An 18,510-nucleotide genomic window follows, 5' to 3' on the forward strand; every position below is an offset into this window, starting at 1 on the left:
CAAACGGCAGAATGATAAGGGGGAGGCAAAAAAAAAAACCCCCCCCCCCCCCCGAGGGAAGGAACTTCAGGGTGAAGGACCGATGCTCAACCCAAGGAGCGTGAGGCGCGCTGAAGTGTATGGGAAAACATAATCGGCGCGTCACCCCCTCCAGACGGGGTTTTGGCGCCCCCTCTGGTGCTGCGCCCCTATGCGTTGCATACCCTGCATACCCACTTTTTGCGCCTCTGCTTTCACTATGAGACAACTGGCTAGCTAACGTCGTGTTAGCAACTCTGGGTTACGTTGGTGATACCGCTTCTCTGTATGCTATGTTTAGTCATGCTGTATAAATCCGGTGAATCAAACGTATCCACATTAATGTGCACCGTGTTAGCTCAGGAAGCCGGTGGATAGTGAGCGGGGTCCGGATCAGAAAGCAGGTTCTGTACCTGAACTCAGGGAAGAGAGTTTGTCTCTGTCCCATCATAAAGATGAACTGGGTCCAGTTCCATCACATGATGGATGGTGGATTCATAAGGGAAACTACCCATCCTGCTCCCGTATTAGAATTTTTCCATAAATATCCCCTCCTCCTCCCACGGTTCTTACGGTAGTTTTACCCCCCCCCTCCCCTCCTCTGACAGCAGTCAAGTCAAGTTTATTTATATAGCACTCTAAAAACAGATGTAAAAACCTGCACCAAAGTGCTTTACAAGAACAACAATAACATAAATTGCTAAAAAAGAACAGGGTATCAAGCACTACTTCAATTAAATGCCAATGAATAAAAATGAGTTTTTAAAAGCGATTTAAAATGATCCAAGCTGTGGGCAGATCTAATGTAGAAAGGTAAATTGTTCCATAGAAAAGGAGCAGCTACAGAAAAAGCCCGATCTCCTTTCTTCTTAAGTCATTTAGCATTGGAGCGTTGTTTAAAAATGTTAAAAAAAAAAAAGCAACTCGAAAAGAAATTCCAAGCTGACGACTTGAGGCTTGACTTGAGACTTGCAACACAGTGACTTGGTCCCACCTCTGCTATCTATCCAAAAACAGTATAAAATTACTATTCTGCTTCATTAATATCATTGGCCCTCCTCTAACCATTTGTCATTCTACTCTGTTTTACTGCTACAACAATCACAACATCACAACAATCCACCATGAGACTTATTGTATTTATATATTTTTTCTGATATAATTAAATAAGAAAAATAATGTTGAAACGCATATTTTTATTTCCAAGTAGTTGTCCTGGATTTCCACAGTAATAAGCAGATAATTTGCAAAACAATAAACAAATCCAAAGAAAGACAAAAAGATGCAATCACCTCTTAAAGTATAAAAATAACAGGGATAAGTTGTTGAGCTTTCTTTTTTCTTTCCTTTGTTTGTTTCTCTTTCTTTTGTTCTTAAAAGCATAGTATACATAATTGTAAATGGAACTTAAAATAGAAATAACTTATGCCTCATAGATGAAAACACTTAAACTGATTTATGGTGGCAGTTATTTTAGTTCCCTGTCCTCTGTAGTTTTTCTTTTTTTTATTTTTTTATTTGGAGACATTTGTTGGTGTGTTGGTGGACAACTTGAAAAGTCAACTAATAACTTACTGGTAATCTTCTAGTTTCCTCTGTCATGATGAAGACATTTTTCATTTTGGTGAAATGCTTTCATAACAAGAAAGTCAACATATTTTAATTAAGTTAAAATATGTTAATTTAATTAACCTTATAAGAAGAAACAAGTCTCCTCATAATTTATTTTAGCTATGACTTGTAACCTCTTAAAATAAAACCCAACAGAAGTAATCATGTCAAATTTATTTTACTGATAATATTTCTTTCTGCATCATTTCCTCTATTCAGGTATTTTTCGGCTCACACTTTTTTTTTGTAAAACTACAGTCTGAAGCCATCCTAAAATCATTTTTAATTAAATTTCTTACCTGGTTCCCTGCAATAAGCAGAGCAGCTGGTGAGGGACTCGGTCGGTAGGGGATGGTGGCACCTTTAGGTGGAGACTGAGGAGAAAAAACAAATAATCAGAGGCTGAAACCTTTACCAAAGGGAACATAAAGTTATACTCTAAACATGAATCTCATTAAATCAGTGATTGATAAAATTATTATTTTAGAACTAAAATAATAATTCGAAAAGAATAAAATAAAGACAGTACTTAAAATATTAGCAATATTTTCAGCATCTGTCTTTGTCATATTTGTTTTTATTCTTTTTTTTTCTGTTTTACATTGACTATGTACAAATACATCTCCAATTATATAATTTAGATAAATGTATTTCTTTCATTAACTCGATTCAGAAAGTTCATAATTATGGCTTACAGCAATTGAGACCTCAAAATGTAATTTGTTTTTGAGCTCCTCTTACTTCCGTCTTGATTTCATTTTCCAACAGGACTTGCCAACTTGAATCTTTGTCTGAGTTTCACTTTTTGAATTAAATCAGCAAAAAAATTAATTTGCCATAAACTACAAAAATAAATGTTACATGTTGATAATAGTTGTGTTTTATTATGTAACACACACCGAGGTTATGGACGGGCTTGGATTACACCTCCACTGACACAGAGTTACTTCAAGATAAAATTATTCAAACGCTGAAAAGAGAAGGCGATTACAAAGCGTACATGATAGTCTACATCTCATAAGGCCTCTGCAGTGTTGATGATGCGCCTTTGAGTTGAAAATGTAGAACAGTCATAAAATCTTTGTATAACTTTGCATAATTTAAATCTTGAGAGCCAAAAGCAAGATGCCGCTGGAACAGAATCCTAATGAAAGTTGCAAGCCTTTGAAGAAAACTGGTTCAAACTAGCAATTAGTCAGCCAGGTCCAGCTGCAGCGGTAAAACAAAAAGGCGCTTGTGCACTTCCATTAACACACATTGAGAAAACCGGGCTCGGGGTTGTTGTTTTTTTTTTTCTCTCTTTTTCTGCCCTGTCAGTTTTCTCAAGAGAGATGTTGTCTATAAAAGTGTACAGAATGTGCTGCTGGCCACTTTATTTTCTGTGAGCAAACTTCTGTCTTTTAGGAGACAGAGCTTTGACCTCAGAGTCAGACCTCCCCACTTCATGTAATGCCCTGTTTTCAGTACAACTCCTAACATTAACGAAGCTTGCTCTTTGATAACTGCGTGACCCCCCCTCTACACAATGACTCTCAGTGTGGCTGCGCTAGCTTCAATGCAACGCACTCATAGGAATATTGCATAACAAAGAGGTCATGCAACCAACGAGAAATATGTGAACTATTGCAACAGTGGAGCCAGAAGCTGTGGGGTGAAACTCTAACCTGCACGTCAACAGCAGTCGTTACCTTCCCGCTGCTGCAGCAGGAAGGCTTTCACAAATGTCAGCAAAGAGAGGAACCGTGTGCCTCCTACCTCCAGGATTACTGTGCAGATGAGCTTGACACACTGGATTACCGAGTCCTGATTCCCAGATATCGTAACCCCTCGCTCAGTAGAGTTGGGCAGCAAATCCCCTGCCACCTGTATCTGAGCTCCTGTGCTCTGTAAATGTTACAGGATACAAAGATCAATTTGTTTGAGGAGATAAGGCCATTCATGATCACGCTGCCGTGACGCTTCACTTTGCTTCGACCGGATTTGATAACAATACGTTTCTTAACCTACCTGGAAGGAGACCAACCGCAAAGGTTGTTAATAAACAGTTTTTATTTTCTTTGTTTATTTTTATTTTTTTTTTGGCATTTACTGAATGGTTTTTCTTCTTTCCAAGAATTCTCATTTATACAAAAAAAATAAATAAAATAAAGCAACATTTAAAAGCTAAACACTTGGCTAAAAAAACAAACCCATTTGCAGTAGTACAAAACTTATTCACTAAAAAAAGCCCATGTATGTTTAAAAATAAAATACAAATGCAGACACATTAAAAGTGCAACCTCATTATCTTTTATGTGTTTTTCTGACAGGTTTCTGTTTTATAAAATGCTATGTTTTTATTTTATTCTATTTGTAAATACAACTCGGGCAAAAATATTTTATTTTATGTTATGTGCATTGTCTAAATATGCAAATGCAATCAGAGCTAAAAATGGGTCCAATGACATATAAACACTAATTAATTAATCAATAAAGCATTAATATATGCATGTGTGAGTATCTTTAAATGTAAATGATTTTAGAGTTAATTCCACTAGTAAGTGGCAGAATACTTGGATTCTTTTAGCCTTTGACACAACGACTCAAAGTTGTTGTACTTGTAGAATTTAAGTTTGCAAATGCAAAGAGATAATACCAAATTTAGCTTTATAAATGAGGACAGGACGTTGATTTATAGACCATCCAACCTAATCAGGGGTTTGAAGTTGGGGAAGAACCTCATGTGGTCTGGGGTAGATAACTCTCAGACAACAGGGCAAAAACTGCCATAATACACCCCTGTAAACGCATTCATTCATTTGTTTGCTTTTCATTATTTTTTATGGCAACCTGGGTAAAAGCTGGACTTTTTTTTAATAGCTTACTTCTTCATTTGCATGGGACTCTTATGCTCGAAGGACTTTAGCCAGGAAACTATGAAATGAAAAGGAAGGTCGCTCACCTCCAGCTACACCCTTCATCTCTCATTTCCAGAAGCAGATTTGCTCTTTTTATATTTCACATATTCTCTGAAATGGATTCATTTCTCACCTCTCTGATCTCCTTTATCTTTGCGCCTCCCTTCCCAATGAGTGAGCCACACTGGCTGGCAGGGATGACCAACCGAAGAGTGACTGGTGGCTTGGAGCTTATGGTGCCATTGGCCACCAGTGCATTCAGGTCCTATGGGGGGAGAGGAAACAAGATAGGGTGAAATAATTATTGGAATGCAGAAAACAAGAAGTGAGATGAATATATTTCCTGCAGCAACCCTCAAACTATAGCTAAAGTCTGTTGTATCCATGCTGGTTGAAGAATCATAAATTGTCAGGTACAGGCGAAATTCCCAGGAGGCTGGGAAGGAATCTCTTCTTCACCCCTGTCTGTTGTCTTTAATGACATTTCAAACGTTTGATAAAACCGCAGGAATCTATACAACAGAGAAAGCAGTAACCACATGGAAGATGGTGGGGAAAATGTGCTGCTCACTTCTGCAGCCTGAGACTGAATCCAGGAGGATCAGTTTGAAAGAGCTGAATTTAAAAAAAAAATATTGTTTTATATACACTGTTTTATATGCATTTTATGGTATGTTTAAAATCATGTGATGTGTACATACTGCTACTTTGATTTTCTTAGTTCTGAGGCTTAGTTAAAAATCTAATTGAAACAAAGGGTTCTAAATCATTTGTTGTTTCCATTATTATTCACCTGTTTATCGTGCTGAGACAGGCTGACGGCTAATAGGTTATTTTAAAGGCTGAAAAAGCAGACTGCAAACTACCGACCGGCAACTCTAAATCCTATTGATCGATAGGCTCAATTGGTGAGCTGACAGCAATTCTTTAGAACCAGCAGTTATCCTCCTGCTTTCAGTCATCTGGACCAACTGCTAGAGGACTTGAATGCTGCAATTACATGCAACTCACAGTAAAAATTTAACAAATCTCTTTATCAAAAATTTATAATTTTCATTGCTTGATAAAAAAAAAAAAAGTATCTGGGCCAAATACCTTGTTAAGATTTGGAGTAAAAATGGAGAAGATACACCTGTCGACCGTCTATTATTAAATCACAAACAGGATATAAAACTGTAAAGTCTGGGAGTTTTTTTATCTGTAGCTTTCAGCTAGTTGATGTGAATATTGTATTCGTAAAAAAAAAAAAAAAAAAAAAAAAAAATCTCTCAAAATTCCTTACTGTTTAATTCAGGTAGAAAGAAATGAGTCTCTTATCAAGCACAGATTTATTTTTTACCTCTTATTTTCCAGCAGTATTGATTTGCTGGAAGGCGGTGCTTTTATTTGTGTTGCACCTTCATGCTAGAAACACAACCTGTGCAAGTTGCCATGGTGATGCAGCATGGCAAAAGATGAACCACATATAGGGCTCTAAAAATCCAGAGTTGAGCCAAAGGTTATTTCAGCGAGCAACAAATTCTGCATTATTTCATGTTTTCATACAGCAAATGAAAATATTAATATTTGTAGTGTCTTGCAAATGCACTCATGGGTCTTGGTAGAGTTGAGAGTGATACTGAATATCATCACTTTACCTTAAAATAACGGTCTTTGTCATTTTTGTACTAAAGTTAAAAATGCAGCCTGAAACTACATTTTTAGATATTTAGGTATCGAACCAGTACAAAGTACATACAGGGCCACTATAACAGATAACAGCACCTTTAGTTTTCATTATTTAAGTTTGATATATCATTAACTTCTGACATTTAAGTGTTTTTATGTTGAGAAAGAGACTTTCTATCAACACTGGCTTTTTTTCTTCTCACTTTTCTATAAAGACCAGATTACACGTCTGCCAGACTGAGCTGGGAATTTCTGCAGCTTCTGCGGAGTAATCATGGTCCTCTTGGCTTGTTTTGGTCTGGGTCTTGGTAGTTGAGGTACCTTTCTTGCCTTTCTTTCTATTTTCAGATAACAGTTTTCTGTGAGATGTTTCAACATGGGGAGATTGTTTTATCACCCAACTCTGTTTTAAGCGATACCCATGTCTAACCTTGGTCTTCACGATGCTGTTTTATTTTTTTTATTTATTTATTTATTTTCATTAACAAACCTCTTATGTACTGACAAAATGACTTCATTTACTTTTGTGGGGGCATCATTGTAAAGGGAACTGAATCCAAATGCACTATGACCTTTATTTGTCCCATTTCACAATTAATTGTTAATTTGCATTGCTCTCTTTCTAACATATTAAAGGGAGTGGTTGTTGTAAACATTGCTTTATATTTTTCTTCATGAAACAAATAGGAGCATATTTACTAGTTATCTTGATTTATATTTTAAAATGCATTGCTGTGGTAAAAAAGGAATGTTATAAAGCTTAAAATGTCCCGCCATTTGCAGCTGCACAGTGTGAACAGTTCAACTACATCTATAACCTGGCTCTCGACACAAAATATGAAACGTTTCTTTTTTGCTGACAGGAAGCTGTTAACATGTTAAAGGTTATCTGATGACATGGCCATCCAAAGTTAATATTTAAATGTACAGAACTGGAAGAATGTTAATGTAGATATGTTTTTGTTGCATTTGTAATTTAAAATTCATTAGTTATGCTGTTTGCCATTTGAGTTAAATATTTCATTTAATGAAGAATTTCCCCCCTTTCAACATTTGACATGTAAATGTACCACCTCACCTTCAAAATCCCAGCAAAAATGGATTTCTTCTCATCAGTGGTTGGTATTAGTGCCGGTTTTACTACTAAAATGAGTTTAACTCATGAGGGGAACATGAGCTATGGTTGTGCAGCCGTGGGAGATTTTACTCATGAAATAAATCACACAATAATTCAAATAACTGTGAACTTTAAGTTTAAAGGGATATTTTGATGAGCCTCTTGTGTCTCCGTGCTTCATGGCTATATTTAGTGAGGCGGATCGGGCTCTCTTGACGTCTCGTCTCATTAGAAGAGGAACACGCAGATTCTGGGCACCCTTTTCTTGATTTGATCTAAATATAATCACCACATCTAAATAGTCTCGAACATTCCTATACTTTCTCAATGTGATGTTGGAACAAGGCTCTTAAAGCAAAGACAGCAGTTCTCACAGGCACTTTTAATGTAAAGCTGGTCTCCTCACATGCATTCCTTAAAGTGTAATTAACAAATCAACTTCTTTTTTTGCTAATAAACTGTCTAAAGAGGCTAATTGGGGTTCTTTCATTTTGTGCAAATGTTGACATTGTTGTGTAAATTTGTTTAGTTCTGCAATATTTAGCTTTTGGAGCGAAGTTACACTAAAGACTGTTGTATTCCTGACCTGGGACATGTTGATTCTGGTCATTGAGTGTTTGCATTTGCAAAAATATGACTGAAACATTGTTAATCAACAGCAAACAAAGAAGTAACTTAACTTGCACCGCTGTGATAGAGACAGAAAAAACGTCTAATCAGTTCAAAAACAATCTGATTATTCCCTTTGTTTTTAATTAAAGGTGTCAGACATTCAATAACCCGACTATACGGTGGAAACCGCACACAGTGCATTGCCATGGAAACTCAGGAGTTTCAGGGATGAAACGAGGTGAATGTGAAAGATCTTTAATGAAAACTGCACCGTGCTCCTGCAGTGTGTATTTTTACTGGGGGGTGTTGGCCTGAGCATCTGTTTTCTTGTCAGACTTTGCTGTGGGGCCTTAGCTGAGAGGAATTTCCACTAAATTAATTAACGTTGTGCTAGACAGTCACCAGGGGACGTTACGGATTGAGAAGCCTAGATCAGACATGTACAATCACCTCGCATCAGCAGGTATACATTAGTTGCAGTTACTATTTTTTTAGGCTGAACCCAACATGTTTCACCTTAATGTGTTTGGTCGTCAAAAGTTATCTGTCAGCCATACATGAAATTTGTAAAATTTTTCTACATTTTGTCATACGATGATCACAAACTTTAATGTGTTTTATATAGATTTTATGCTACAAAGTAACATCTGCACAGTTTTCAAAACAATCTCATCTGCAAGCACATTAAATGCTTTGAAATATTGAAATAGTACTTTTTGTCTTTTAATGTTTTACATTGGACTGTGATCATTAGCTTTAAGAACACATCTAGGGAAGAACGTGAGGTGAAGCTCATGAGCTGATATCTTGTTATCATCTGGTGAAATGTGTTTTTGCACTTTATCCAGACTTCAAATGGAAGCTTTATTTATGACTCCATTATGACTATGGCCACATCCTAATGTCTCACTACAAGTGTTTTCTGCTCTTATCTCAATTTGTTTCATCAAACCCCCTCAGAAGGTTGAAATTATGATTGATCTGCTGTTTTCATCTCTCTCAAATTAGCAGTAAACTGTTGAGATGTTGAGTGTGTCACACCGACCTCCTCCAGTTTGTACGTGATCATGGTGAAAGCTCTGAAAACGCTCTCCGTGGAGCCGGTGATGGTGATGATCCTCTCCGGACAGGAGCCCTCTGAGATGTTGACACGCGCGCAGCTCTGTGGAGCAGTCAGCAGACAGCATTTCAACATTTCAAACATTATCTGTAAAACAACTGAGAAAGACAGAAACAAGGAGACATCTTTACTTTTTCTTTCTTGCTGAGAGTAAGACTACTGATTTCATGATAGAGGTTAAAATAATACGCTGCAGCCAGGGGATGGATTTGATCTTCGTCTTACGTCTTAGAATCTGATGCAATGACGTCGTAATAATATTTTGTATAATAATTCAGATTTTCAAAGAGTAAGCTTCCATACGGTTCTGTGAAATTAGAGCGAGTAAGGTAACTTTTAGTCATACAAAATAATCCATTTCACCTCTTTCTGGTTTAGTTTTTTTTTTTTAAATAAGTATTATTTTAATGGAAAAAAAAAAGGTTTTTTGAGGTTGTTTTTATGTTTCTAAATTAGGTACAGATACACAAGCTTCATCCCACAGTCCAAAAATGTGCATGTTAGGTAAATTGGTCTTTCTAAATTCTCCTCAGAGGTGAGTTTTATGTGCCTGTCTGCTTGTCCTGTGTGCCTCTGCATTGCCTTGTGATAGACTGCCAGCCTGTCCAGATTGTACTCCAATGACTACTTAAGATTGGCAACAGCTTATTAACCCTAATTTAGACTTTAAAGATTTTTTCATCCATCATGAAGATTCAGGAAAAGTTGAATTAAGCTGTTCTTTCTTTGTGGTAGAGTCCAGGCTTGAACAGCTTTTCAAACGTAGATAAAGGATGAAAGTGGATAATATATTTTACTAAATGCAACTCTGATCTCCTTTAATTATGACTCCTGGGACATTTTTATCTGGGTTTTCGAAAGTTTTTTATTTTTATTTTTTATTTTATTTTGCCTTTAAGGTCATTCAAATTTTCAAGACAGGGTTTAGAGGAAGACGCTCTCAGAGAAACTGAAGCAACAAAGGTCAACACTGCCTTAGTGGACGGCTGGAAGGCTACCATGGCTGACTGCTTCATCCTGCAGCTCTGCACAGCTGCATTGTCCAATGGCCTCACTGTTCCTCTGTTTATCCTTTTGCCTCATAAAGCACAGCATTAAACCTTTTCAGTAGTGAAGGAATCAAATATGCCGCTACACGAGTGTCAGTCTAATTACTTTTTAATACTGAGAGCTAACCAAGCGGCATTAGTTTGGCTGCACTCTTGAGATTCATAAAGAGGGAAATCGGGGGACAAGTGGAGAGAAAAAGGGAAGCTGCTTTAATTGGGAAAGGGAAAGACGAAAGGGATTTGTTGAGCTTCGCTTTGGGAGAGCGGAGAGAAAAGGTTTAGATTGAAAATGTGTTTTCATTACCCAAAAGGAATTTCAAGCAATGTATTTCTTAGGAATGCTTTTCAGCTCGCTAAGTGTCACAGAAATTGTGAAAATGTGACTAAAAGCGAAAGAGAAAATGTGTCTTCGTTAGTCAGAGCACAAATGATAAAAAAAAAAAAAAATTGCCACTTAGGTCTAAAGTCATGGATAGTTTACCTCTTCTCGTATTCGCTTCACGGTCTCTCCTTTCTGAAAAAGACAAGGGCAGCTTTAAACAAAGATGAACACGATTCAGCGTCAACATAGCAGCATATTCAACCCCTTAGTAAACCTCAAGCTCTAAACCTTTACATTCAGAAGAAAGACAAAGTCATTCTGCAGCGCATCCTAGTGATGCCCTCTGCATAAAAAACATTATCAGAAATACACTGCTTTGTAAAAGTAACTCGATCCTCTGGAACTTTTTCACATTTAGTTTTAACCTCAAACTTGAATGTATTTTACTAGGATTTTATGTGATAGATATTTAGGGTATACCTAACTCCTTTCCATTACAGGCACGTATTTTGCTAGGTGTATCTAATTTATTTATTTTTTGTTTTAAGTTGTAAAATGACACAAACAGACATTCCTCGATTACAAGAGATTAAGTTATGTAAAATTTTGCCAAAATACTTAATTAGAGTGAAATGAGATGTGAAAATTAAGATTTGTTCAGGATGATATACTGTTTGACATGTAAGGGAAAATGTTACATTTTGATCTGATATGACCAGAGCATCTCTTTCCAAATTTGGCCATAAAATGAACTTCTGTAAAATGCAGAATATGACAACAAATCAGCCTTTTTCTTGCCAGTATTCCATAAATGTCCTATTAATAAAATGCATTACCAGTGTTCATCTGGTTAACAGACTCTGAGCTGTGAATCTCAAAGTTAACCTCTTGGCTGCTTGTCTGAGTAATGCTTTCCTTCCACAACTTTTTCTGTTTCATGTCTTGGTAGGTTAACAGTTGTGCAATGCTCTTTTCTGTTTTCCATAAGACACGTACGTATATAAACTTTAATCCACATCTGGCTTAAAAACTGCCACTGTGTGAGCACCTGAGAGGGAAAACAGCATGTGACAGATTTGTGTCACGACCTCTGCAGGCTCTTTGAATGCTTCTTCTACTCCATCTCACTTTTTTGGGGGGGAGGGGGGCGGCAGCTAATGTCCGTCCAAACTATTCTCGCCCTTATCTTCAATCTGATACCTTTCAAAAATATCAACAGAGGCATCGACTCACAGCTCAACAAACCTGTCACTTTTTGTGTTCCTGGAAAACCAAATCTAACATTTACAGTGTATTTGTTGGTAGCCTATAACATGGGGAAGAGACGTGATGTTCGCCTCAGAGAAGGGAAGGGCGGAGACGTACTCTATCAGTTCAGCTGCTCCACATCAAGTGCTTCTCTCTGACAAGCTGCACTTTGCAGGCCAGACTCATCTCTGTCTTTCTTCGTATCTCCTCCTCTCTGTTTTCATCCTTTGTTTTCCTCCGACTTATTGTTTCCTGCCATGCACTTCGCATCTATTGTGACAGCTTTCTTTCCAATCAACTGCGTTCACTTTTTTTTTTCCTTCTTCTTCTTCTTCCTCCCACTGATGTCTTTTAAGGCTCAAACTCAGGGGGGAGCAGAGGAAGCAACCCACCACCGACACACCTTTCGTGGCAGACGCTAAAAGTGCTCACATGGGGCCAACGCTAATACGCCTTTGGAGCTCGATTTCAACAAGAGGCTTGCAGTCAATGGACTAATGGTTTTGTTTGATGGATTACTGTGGTGCTTTATGGGAGGAAAGGGGCTGGTGAGGAGGTCTAGAGAGAGGCTTGGATGGAGGCAATTATATTTCGGATGGCGATATTCAGAGCGAGAGCTGTTCGTTAGAGGGCATTGGTATACTTTTGAAAATAAAAACAGAATCAGGATACAGTGAAATGTTACACAAACACTTCAGTTGACATGCAGAGTTCCTATTTAGGCTGGAAATGTATGCAATTTGATTTCACTATTTTTCATATGTGAAACAAGCAAATAAATGTATTGCTATACATAAATTTCAACTTAGTTTTATAGTTGTTTTTAAAGTCTTTGTGTCATCCCTCCCATGTGTCATCTTTTCTTCCTTGTCTATTTCTTCTTTTTTGGTTATTTTTTTCTATCTTAACTTGTCTTCCTTGTGCTCATCTTCTGTCCCTCCCATGTTTTCAATCCATCTCTTTTCTTCCTCCCTTTTGTTTTTCATCTCTTCCCTCATTGTTTCCTACCTCCCTTCTTTCCTTAAATCCCCCCTTTTCTCCACAAGGTCCTCCTTTCTTCCTTTCTTGCATTCTTGTTTTCTACCATCTTTTTTCCAACCTCTCTTGTACATGAGACCATACATCAGGGAAAAAAAAAACACTTTAAAAACAGTATTAACCCTGTCAGAGTGATTATAGCTCTGATCATGTTCAAATAGAAGTAATTGAAAAATCCTCACCTTTCCTATGATGCTGCCTACTTCCTGTACACAGAGAAGGAAAAAAATAGTTAAAGCCATAAAAGAAGCAAAAACATAACCCAACATTGGGAGACAAATTTATTATTTATGAAGCTGTCACAAATCTTGTGTTTGCAAAGCGGCCTTCGGCATACAATTATTCATAACCAACCTTTCCGTGCATGAGCAGTCGTAGTGTGAGGGTCACTCCCAAGCCCCCGTCTCCGAAGTCCTGCTCACAGTTCATGACGATGTGGGAGTGGCACGCAGGGAGACGCATGAACAAGGCTCATTCGCTGGTCACGTGGGCGAGCGAAGGCCACGACTCGTTCTCTGGCTCGCCGATGTCTTTCAGTTCTGATCTAAGAGAGAAAATGAAAGTTGAAATGATGACGTTCCCAGCTTTCATCTATGCACACGGGAGCTTTTTATTGCAGTTGTTGCTTTTCAAGGACTCAGAAACATTCAACAGCCTCCTCACTTACTGGCATCCAAGACAAGCATGTGCATCTATCTATCTATTAAAAATAACCCCACCTTTCATTCAAGTGTATTTATTCAGTTGGGGAGGGGGGGAAGCCATGGCTCCCCAGGCTTCTGAAACTATCTTTTCAAAGGCACACTTGGAAATAAAGAGGGAAGGTGCTCTTGGTTGCATGTAGTCAAGTTTATTTTCTTATTTAAAATGTTTTTTAAAGTCACAATGGCAATTGTAATGTCTAATCTATCATATTTTAATATGCTATGCTTGTTATAAGTGGCAATTAACAAATAAGAACAAAAATACAATACGTAACAATATATTTAATGCAAAGATGTATTAAAATGTGGAGGTTTGCTGTCTAGATTTAATATGGTTCATGTTCATCATTTATTGAACATTATATGGCCTCATTAACTCTACTGGCTGCGTTGTTGTTTTTGGAAAATGGATGCTTGTGCTGCTCCTCCCTGCATCAAATTGAAGATAAATTCTAGTACATTTATAGAATCAAAAGGCTCTGAGTCTGCATGCTGCAGTTTCATGTGCAGGACTTCTTCATTAGCTGAAGTTGATTTAATATTAATGGAGATATTCATAGCAAAGTCATAATGAACAGTACTCTGTGTGCTATTGACCAGAGGCACCAGCAGAGTCAGCAGTGTTCCTGTTTGGGCATCCAAACAGTCTGAGTATAACCGGGAACAACTGAGTTATCCGCATCTCTGCAACATGTTTCTCCCACAGTGAGCATTGCTATTTTTTTGTCAACAGAGTAGCAACATATTATTTTCTTCTTCACATGCGTGGATTAGATTCCTTCGAAGTTAATCTAACTGATTTTGAATTGTGACGAAGGTGATAAAAGTGCACGTGTTTAGAGCTTCAGTCAAAAGTCGGGTTTTATCTGCCCCATCTAAGCGGCCTAGATCAAAACGAAACAAAGATACAGAAATTATAATCAGGCGGTAAACGAGAAGCATCTGCACTGATTCCAGCGGCAGGAGCTCTGTGCGTGTCAGCCATGTGCAACTCGGTGTGGAGACTAATGTGGGAGTCACCTGGCTGCTCACACTTTCAGCGTGATGTGTATAATTAGTTTGTGTTCTCACTGATTTATGTTTGCCAGTGGGAACATGGAAATAGAACAGTAACCAGAACCTGCATTTAGCTATATTCTCAGACTTATTGTTGACTTTATGTAACCCATATCTATATCTCAAAATGCAGTTTGAGTTTTAAATAACCGCTCTGTTGAACCCAGATGAGACTCTATTGGGCCCCAGTAACTTCGTGGAAACCCATAGCCCAAAATGAACAAGAACAACAACAGGTTGTTATTGAAAAACAAACAAACAAAAAAAGTGTTTAAATCTTTCAGTTTATTAGTTTAAAATCACTGCTGTGGTTTTCACTGTTGACTCAACCATATTGCAGGATATGACACAAAAAAATAAAACTGTTTTAACTTACTAAGACGTTTAACGCCTACTATCTTTCGTCACCTTGACAGTATTCCTTACTTGCAAAAATGTTCACACAAATTCAGTTTCTATTGATTTTCTAGCAGATTTAAAATTATTCGAGTTGAATTAAAGATATAAGCAAATAAAACAAGTAAAGCACAGCAAAACAGAACTACCTTTAATGCATACTCTCACATTATAACACAGTGACAACATACAGTGTTTACTATATGTTCACTTGATTTCTAAAGGAACGCATCAGGTCAGCAACATCATAACAACAAAGCTGCACCCAAACCTCAGAATTAAACATATTTATTAAATAAATAGATTCATTGAGTGTACAAGATCCTTGTTTGAGATTTATGAAGCCTGTATTTATGCCTGAAAACACAAGAATGTCTTTGCGACAAGATAACCTGGCACGGTATCTGTATTTGTGAAAACAACAAGTGTTTCCCTCAGTTGGTTATTGTGTATAATTTTATGAGCTGGATGCATCGTCACAACGCTTGTTTCAAGTTGGAGACTTGAAAACTTTCCATGCGCCATTACAAAGCCCAGCGTCTGTTCAAAGCTGCGTCTCTGTCATAATGAAAACAATTTCTAGGTATTTGATTGACTAATTGAACAACAGACTAATACAAATCAGTTTCACATAATTAGATAAAATGAGTCCACAGCCAACAGTGGAATCCTTCATTAACATGGATCATATGAACCACAAATAATTGTTTTCTCTCATAATCACTGAGTTGCTTGTTTGTCTGCCGAATGCATTCCAACCAGCCTACAGTTGAACTGTATTCCAGCCTACTGCTGCAGTCCTGCTGCCTGATGAATGTGAGCCTTTTTTTAATTTTTTTTTTATTTTTTATGAAGCTCCAAGCCATCTACTGAGCTATGTGAAAACATCACATTTAATAAATAGCTGTTATTTTTGATATGAGATTCAGTTCCCCCAGAGACCTGTGCGTGGGCAGGTTTATTGTTTTCACTTAGTGCAGCAAGGCCACCACTATGTAACTGATTTATTTAGTTTATGTGCAAGCATCTTTCTTAAGACGTCACCAAGCCTGACACTTCCTGTGAGTTTTATATTCCCGCCATGGTCGTGAAACAAAGCGACATGCCAGGCCGTCACAATGCGGCTCTAAAGCACATATCTGTGGTGTCGCCTTGCCACGGTGAATTCCAGCGAATAGATCAAGCTCTGCTTTATGAAAGGCCTGCCTATTGGACTGTCTTACTCAAGTATCACTTTGAGACTCATCTTCTTTCACCTTCCCATAAATATCCAACAAAATCCAACTGTTTGACTCAAGATAAGTGTTTTTTTTTCCTTCTTCTTCTTCTTGCTCTTAGCTACTAATGTATGTCTATGTCCAAGCAATCAGGGCTCAATGCCTCCTGAACACGTGTTATCGCAGAGCACATTTGAGCAGCCTGTGGGCTAACTCAATTCCATTAGGCATGGAAAGGCATGGCTAAAATGTTAGCACTTTATTGTATTAGGAGTTAATGGTTGGAGGGATCATTATGTGCATCTCCGTGGGTTGATAACAAGGCATGTGCTTTGTGTCTCTGTGAGGGCGGTGAGCCTCTGAACTCCTCATTTCCAGAATCCCAAGCAGTAGCGTTCCGCGATGAACAGAGAGGCCCTCTGTTCTAAATTAGACCTGGTAACTCAGAACAGAAAATTAGCAAAGTGCAGACCTTGGCGCAGGCTGCCAAAACGCAGACAGACCCGGGGAAGAAAGGCAGAGAGCTCAACCTGCTCCTTATTCACAGACTTTATAACCCTTTTGTTGCTCTGACTGACTGAACGCATTACATGTGAGCTCCAGTTGTGAGTCACCATTTGTAGTCATATCTGCTGCACTCCAAATTAAGCATGACTGTGATGACACACACAAAAACACACACACACACACAAACAAATGTCCAAAGGTGAAAATTATTCATTGTATTGCTGACTAAGTAAGTTACACTCAGAATTGCTACCACATTATCTATCAACACAACAGCAAAGCGACACGGTGCTACAACGGTGAAGGTTAGATGACCGTTATGTTAAATGCAGGACATATGAGGAAACCAAGCAGGACTCAGCTTGGCGGCTAAAACGGATGAACTCCGAGGAAGTGATGAAATAAGAATATAGTGTTGCTTCCAGCTGGAAGCAACTGTGACTGCTACTGCAGTGGAAGTAATGGGATTTGGTTGGTTAAAAATTAAGAGCTAAACAGCAAATTTATTAAGTTAGACTTTATTTTAGGGTGTTTTTATTGACTTATAAAAATCATTTTCCTACAACAGCTCTTATCTCTGGAAGCCTTCCTGAAGACCAGAGAGCAGAAAGGACCATTGGTGTTTTAAAGCAAACTTAGGTTTGGCCTTTAATTAAGAACTTATCAACTTTAGCTTAACTGAAATATGCAACTCCAACCAGGTTTTTACATACAATACACAAAAACCCATTTTTTCTTTTATTTTTTTCCAGGTCAATTAGGATATTACCACAATTATTTTGTTTGCTTAATGCCAGTATAAGAACAAACATAGTGCTTGATAAATGTTTAACTTTCTCTAAATTTACAAGTTCAACTTAAAGTTCTTAGTGTTTAGAAAAATTTCTATGATGGCTCAAACATTTTAGGCATTCTTTCTAAGAATCTCATGAACTTTGCGTTCATTTTGACTCATTTCTTCTGACGGTGTAACTGAGTCAGGTTTGTAGGTTTTCAGCCATCAGGGCCGCTCCAAAATATTGAATTTATGGTTTTAAATCAATTTGTAACTAATTTGGCTATATGCTTAGGGGTCATTATCTATTTGAAAATTATATTTTTACCCAAGCTTTAGTCTCCTGGTTGATATTTTGAGATGTTGTTTCAGTATTTCCACATGATGTTGATCTTTCATGATACCATCTATTCTGTGAGTCCCTCCTGCTGCAAAACATTCATATGAGAAGACGGTCCCTTCCAGTTAGGATGGTGTTTCTAGGCTTGCAAGCTTCCCCCATTTTCTTTCAAATCTAACAAAGCTCGTTGTGGCAAAACACTTACATTTAATTCCCACCAGACAGCAGAGCATGCTTTCAAAAATTAAGCTGAGTGCATTTGAAAACTATTGTGAAATCCATGTGTGGTCAAGTCACAGGTCTTTCTAGGACTATTTCTAATAACAGATAAAACTAACAGAAACTCAGACTTTAAACATATTAAGACCAAAAACTTCCTTTCAGTATTAAATGTTTAGATTTGAACACAGATTTATTATAGTCAGTCTTCACTGAAAGAGACATTCAAGGTTTGGCATAATCAGGGTCTGAATAATCAATTTAAAGCCACACAAATACGTTTTGCAGATTCTTGTTGTTGCTGTTGTTATACTGCTGGTGTACAAATTTTTGTTTGAGTCATTTTTGATTAGTTTAGCAAATTTAACTATCAGTAACAGCTCTGGTAATTAAACTCTGGAATAAAAAGATTGGTTAAAGAGGTCAAATCTTAAAAATGTAATAATTGTACCACAAATACCAGAACTAGAAATGTTTTGTTGTTTTGATGATGAGTAAAATAGTTATGCAAATAGCCAATTATCTGGAGAATCAGGAGCACCTGCCAAGATTTTTTTTTTCAGTTTGGAGAAAATATCCAAAGGCAGACTGTTTAT

General features: G+C 37.5%; 1 protein-coding gene across 1 annotated transcript in view; it reads right to left on the reverse strand.

The window, feature by feature from the left end:
• Positions 1-18,510, reverse strand: part of LOC106937684 (poly(rC)-binding protein 4-like) — a 56,416-nt gene that overhangs the window by 18,690 nt on the left and 19,216 nt on the right. The window contains exons 2-8 of the mRNA XM_015019326.1: positions 13,055-13,244; positions 12,883-12,906; positions 10,574-10,606; positions 8,969-9,085; positions 4,660-4,791; positions 3,385-3,513; positions 1,929-2,003 (exon numbers count right to left, since the gene is read on the reverse strand). Coding sequence (XP_014874812.1) covers positions 1,929-2,003; positions 3,385-3,513; positions 4,660-4,791; positions 8,969-9,085; positions 10,574-10,606; positions 12,883-12,906; positions 13,055-13,162 — 618 coding nt within the window. The 5' untranslated portion in view covers positions 13,163-13,244. The remainder of the gene's footprint in view (positions 1-1,928; positions 2,004-3,384; positions 3,514-4,659; positions 4,792-8,968; positions 9,086-10,573; positions 10,607-12,882; positions 12,907-13,054; positions 13,245-18,510) is intronic.

Source organism: Poecilia latipinna, unplaced genomic scaffold (assembly GCF_001443285.1).
Source record: "Poecilia latipinna isolate Pla-1442-1.1 unplaced genomic scaffold, P_latipinna-1.0 Scaffold2410, whole genome shotgun sequence".
Classification (NCBI taxonomy): Eukaryota; Metazoa; Chordata; class Actinopteri; order Cyprinodontiformes; family Poeciliidae; genus Poecilia; species Poecilia latipinna.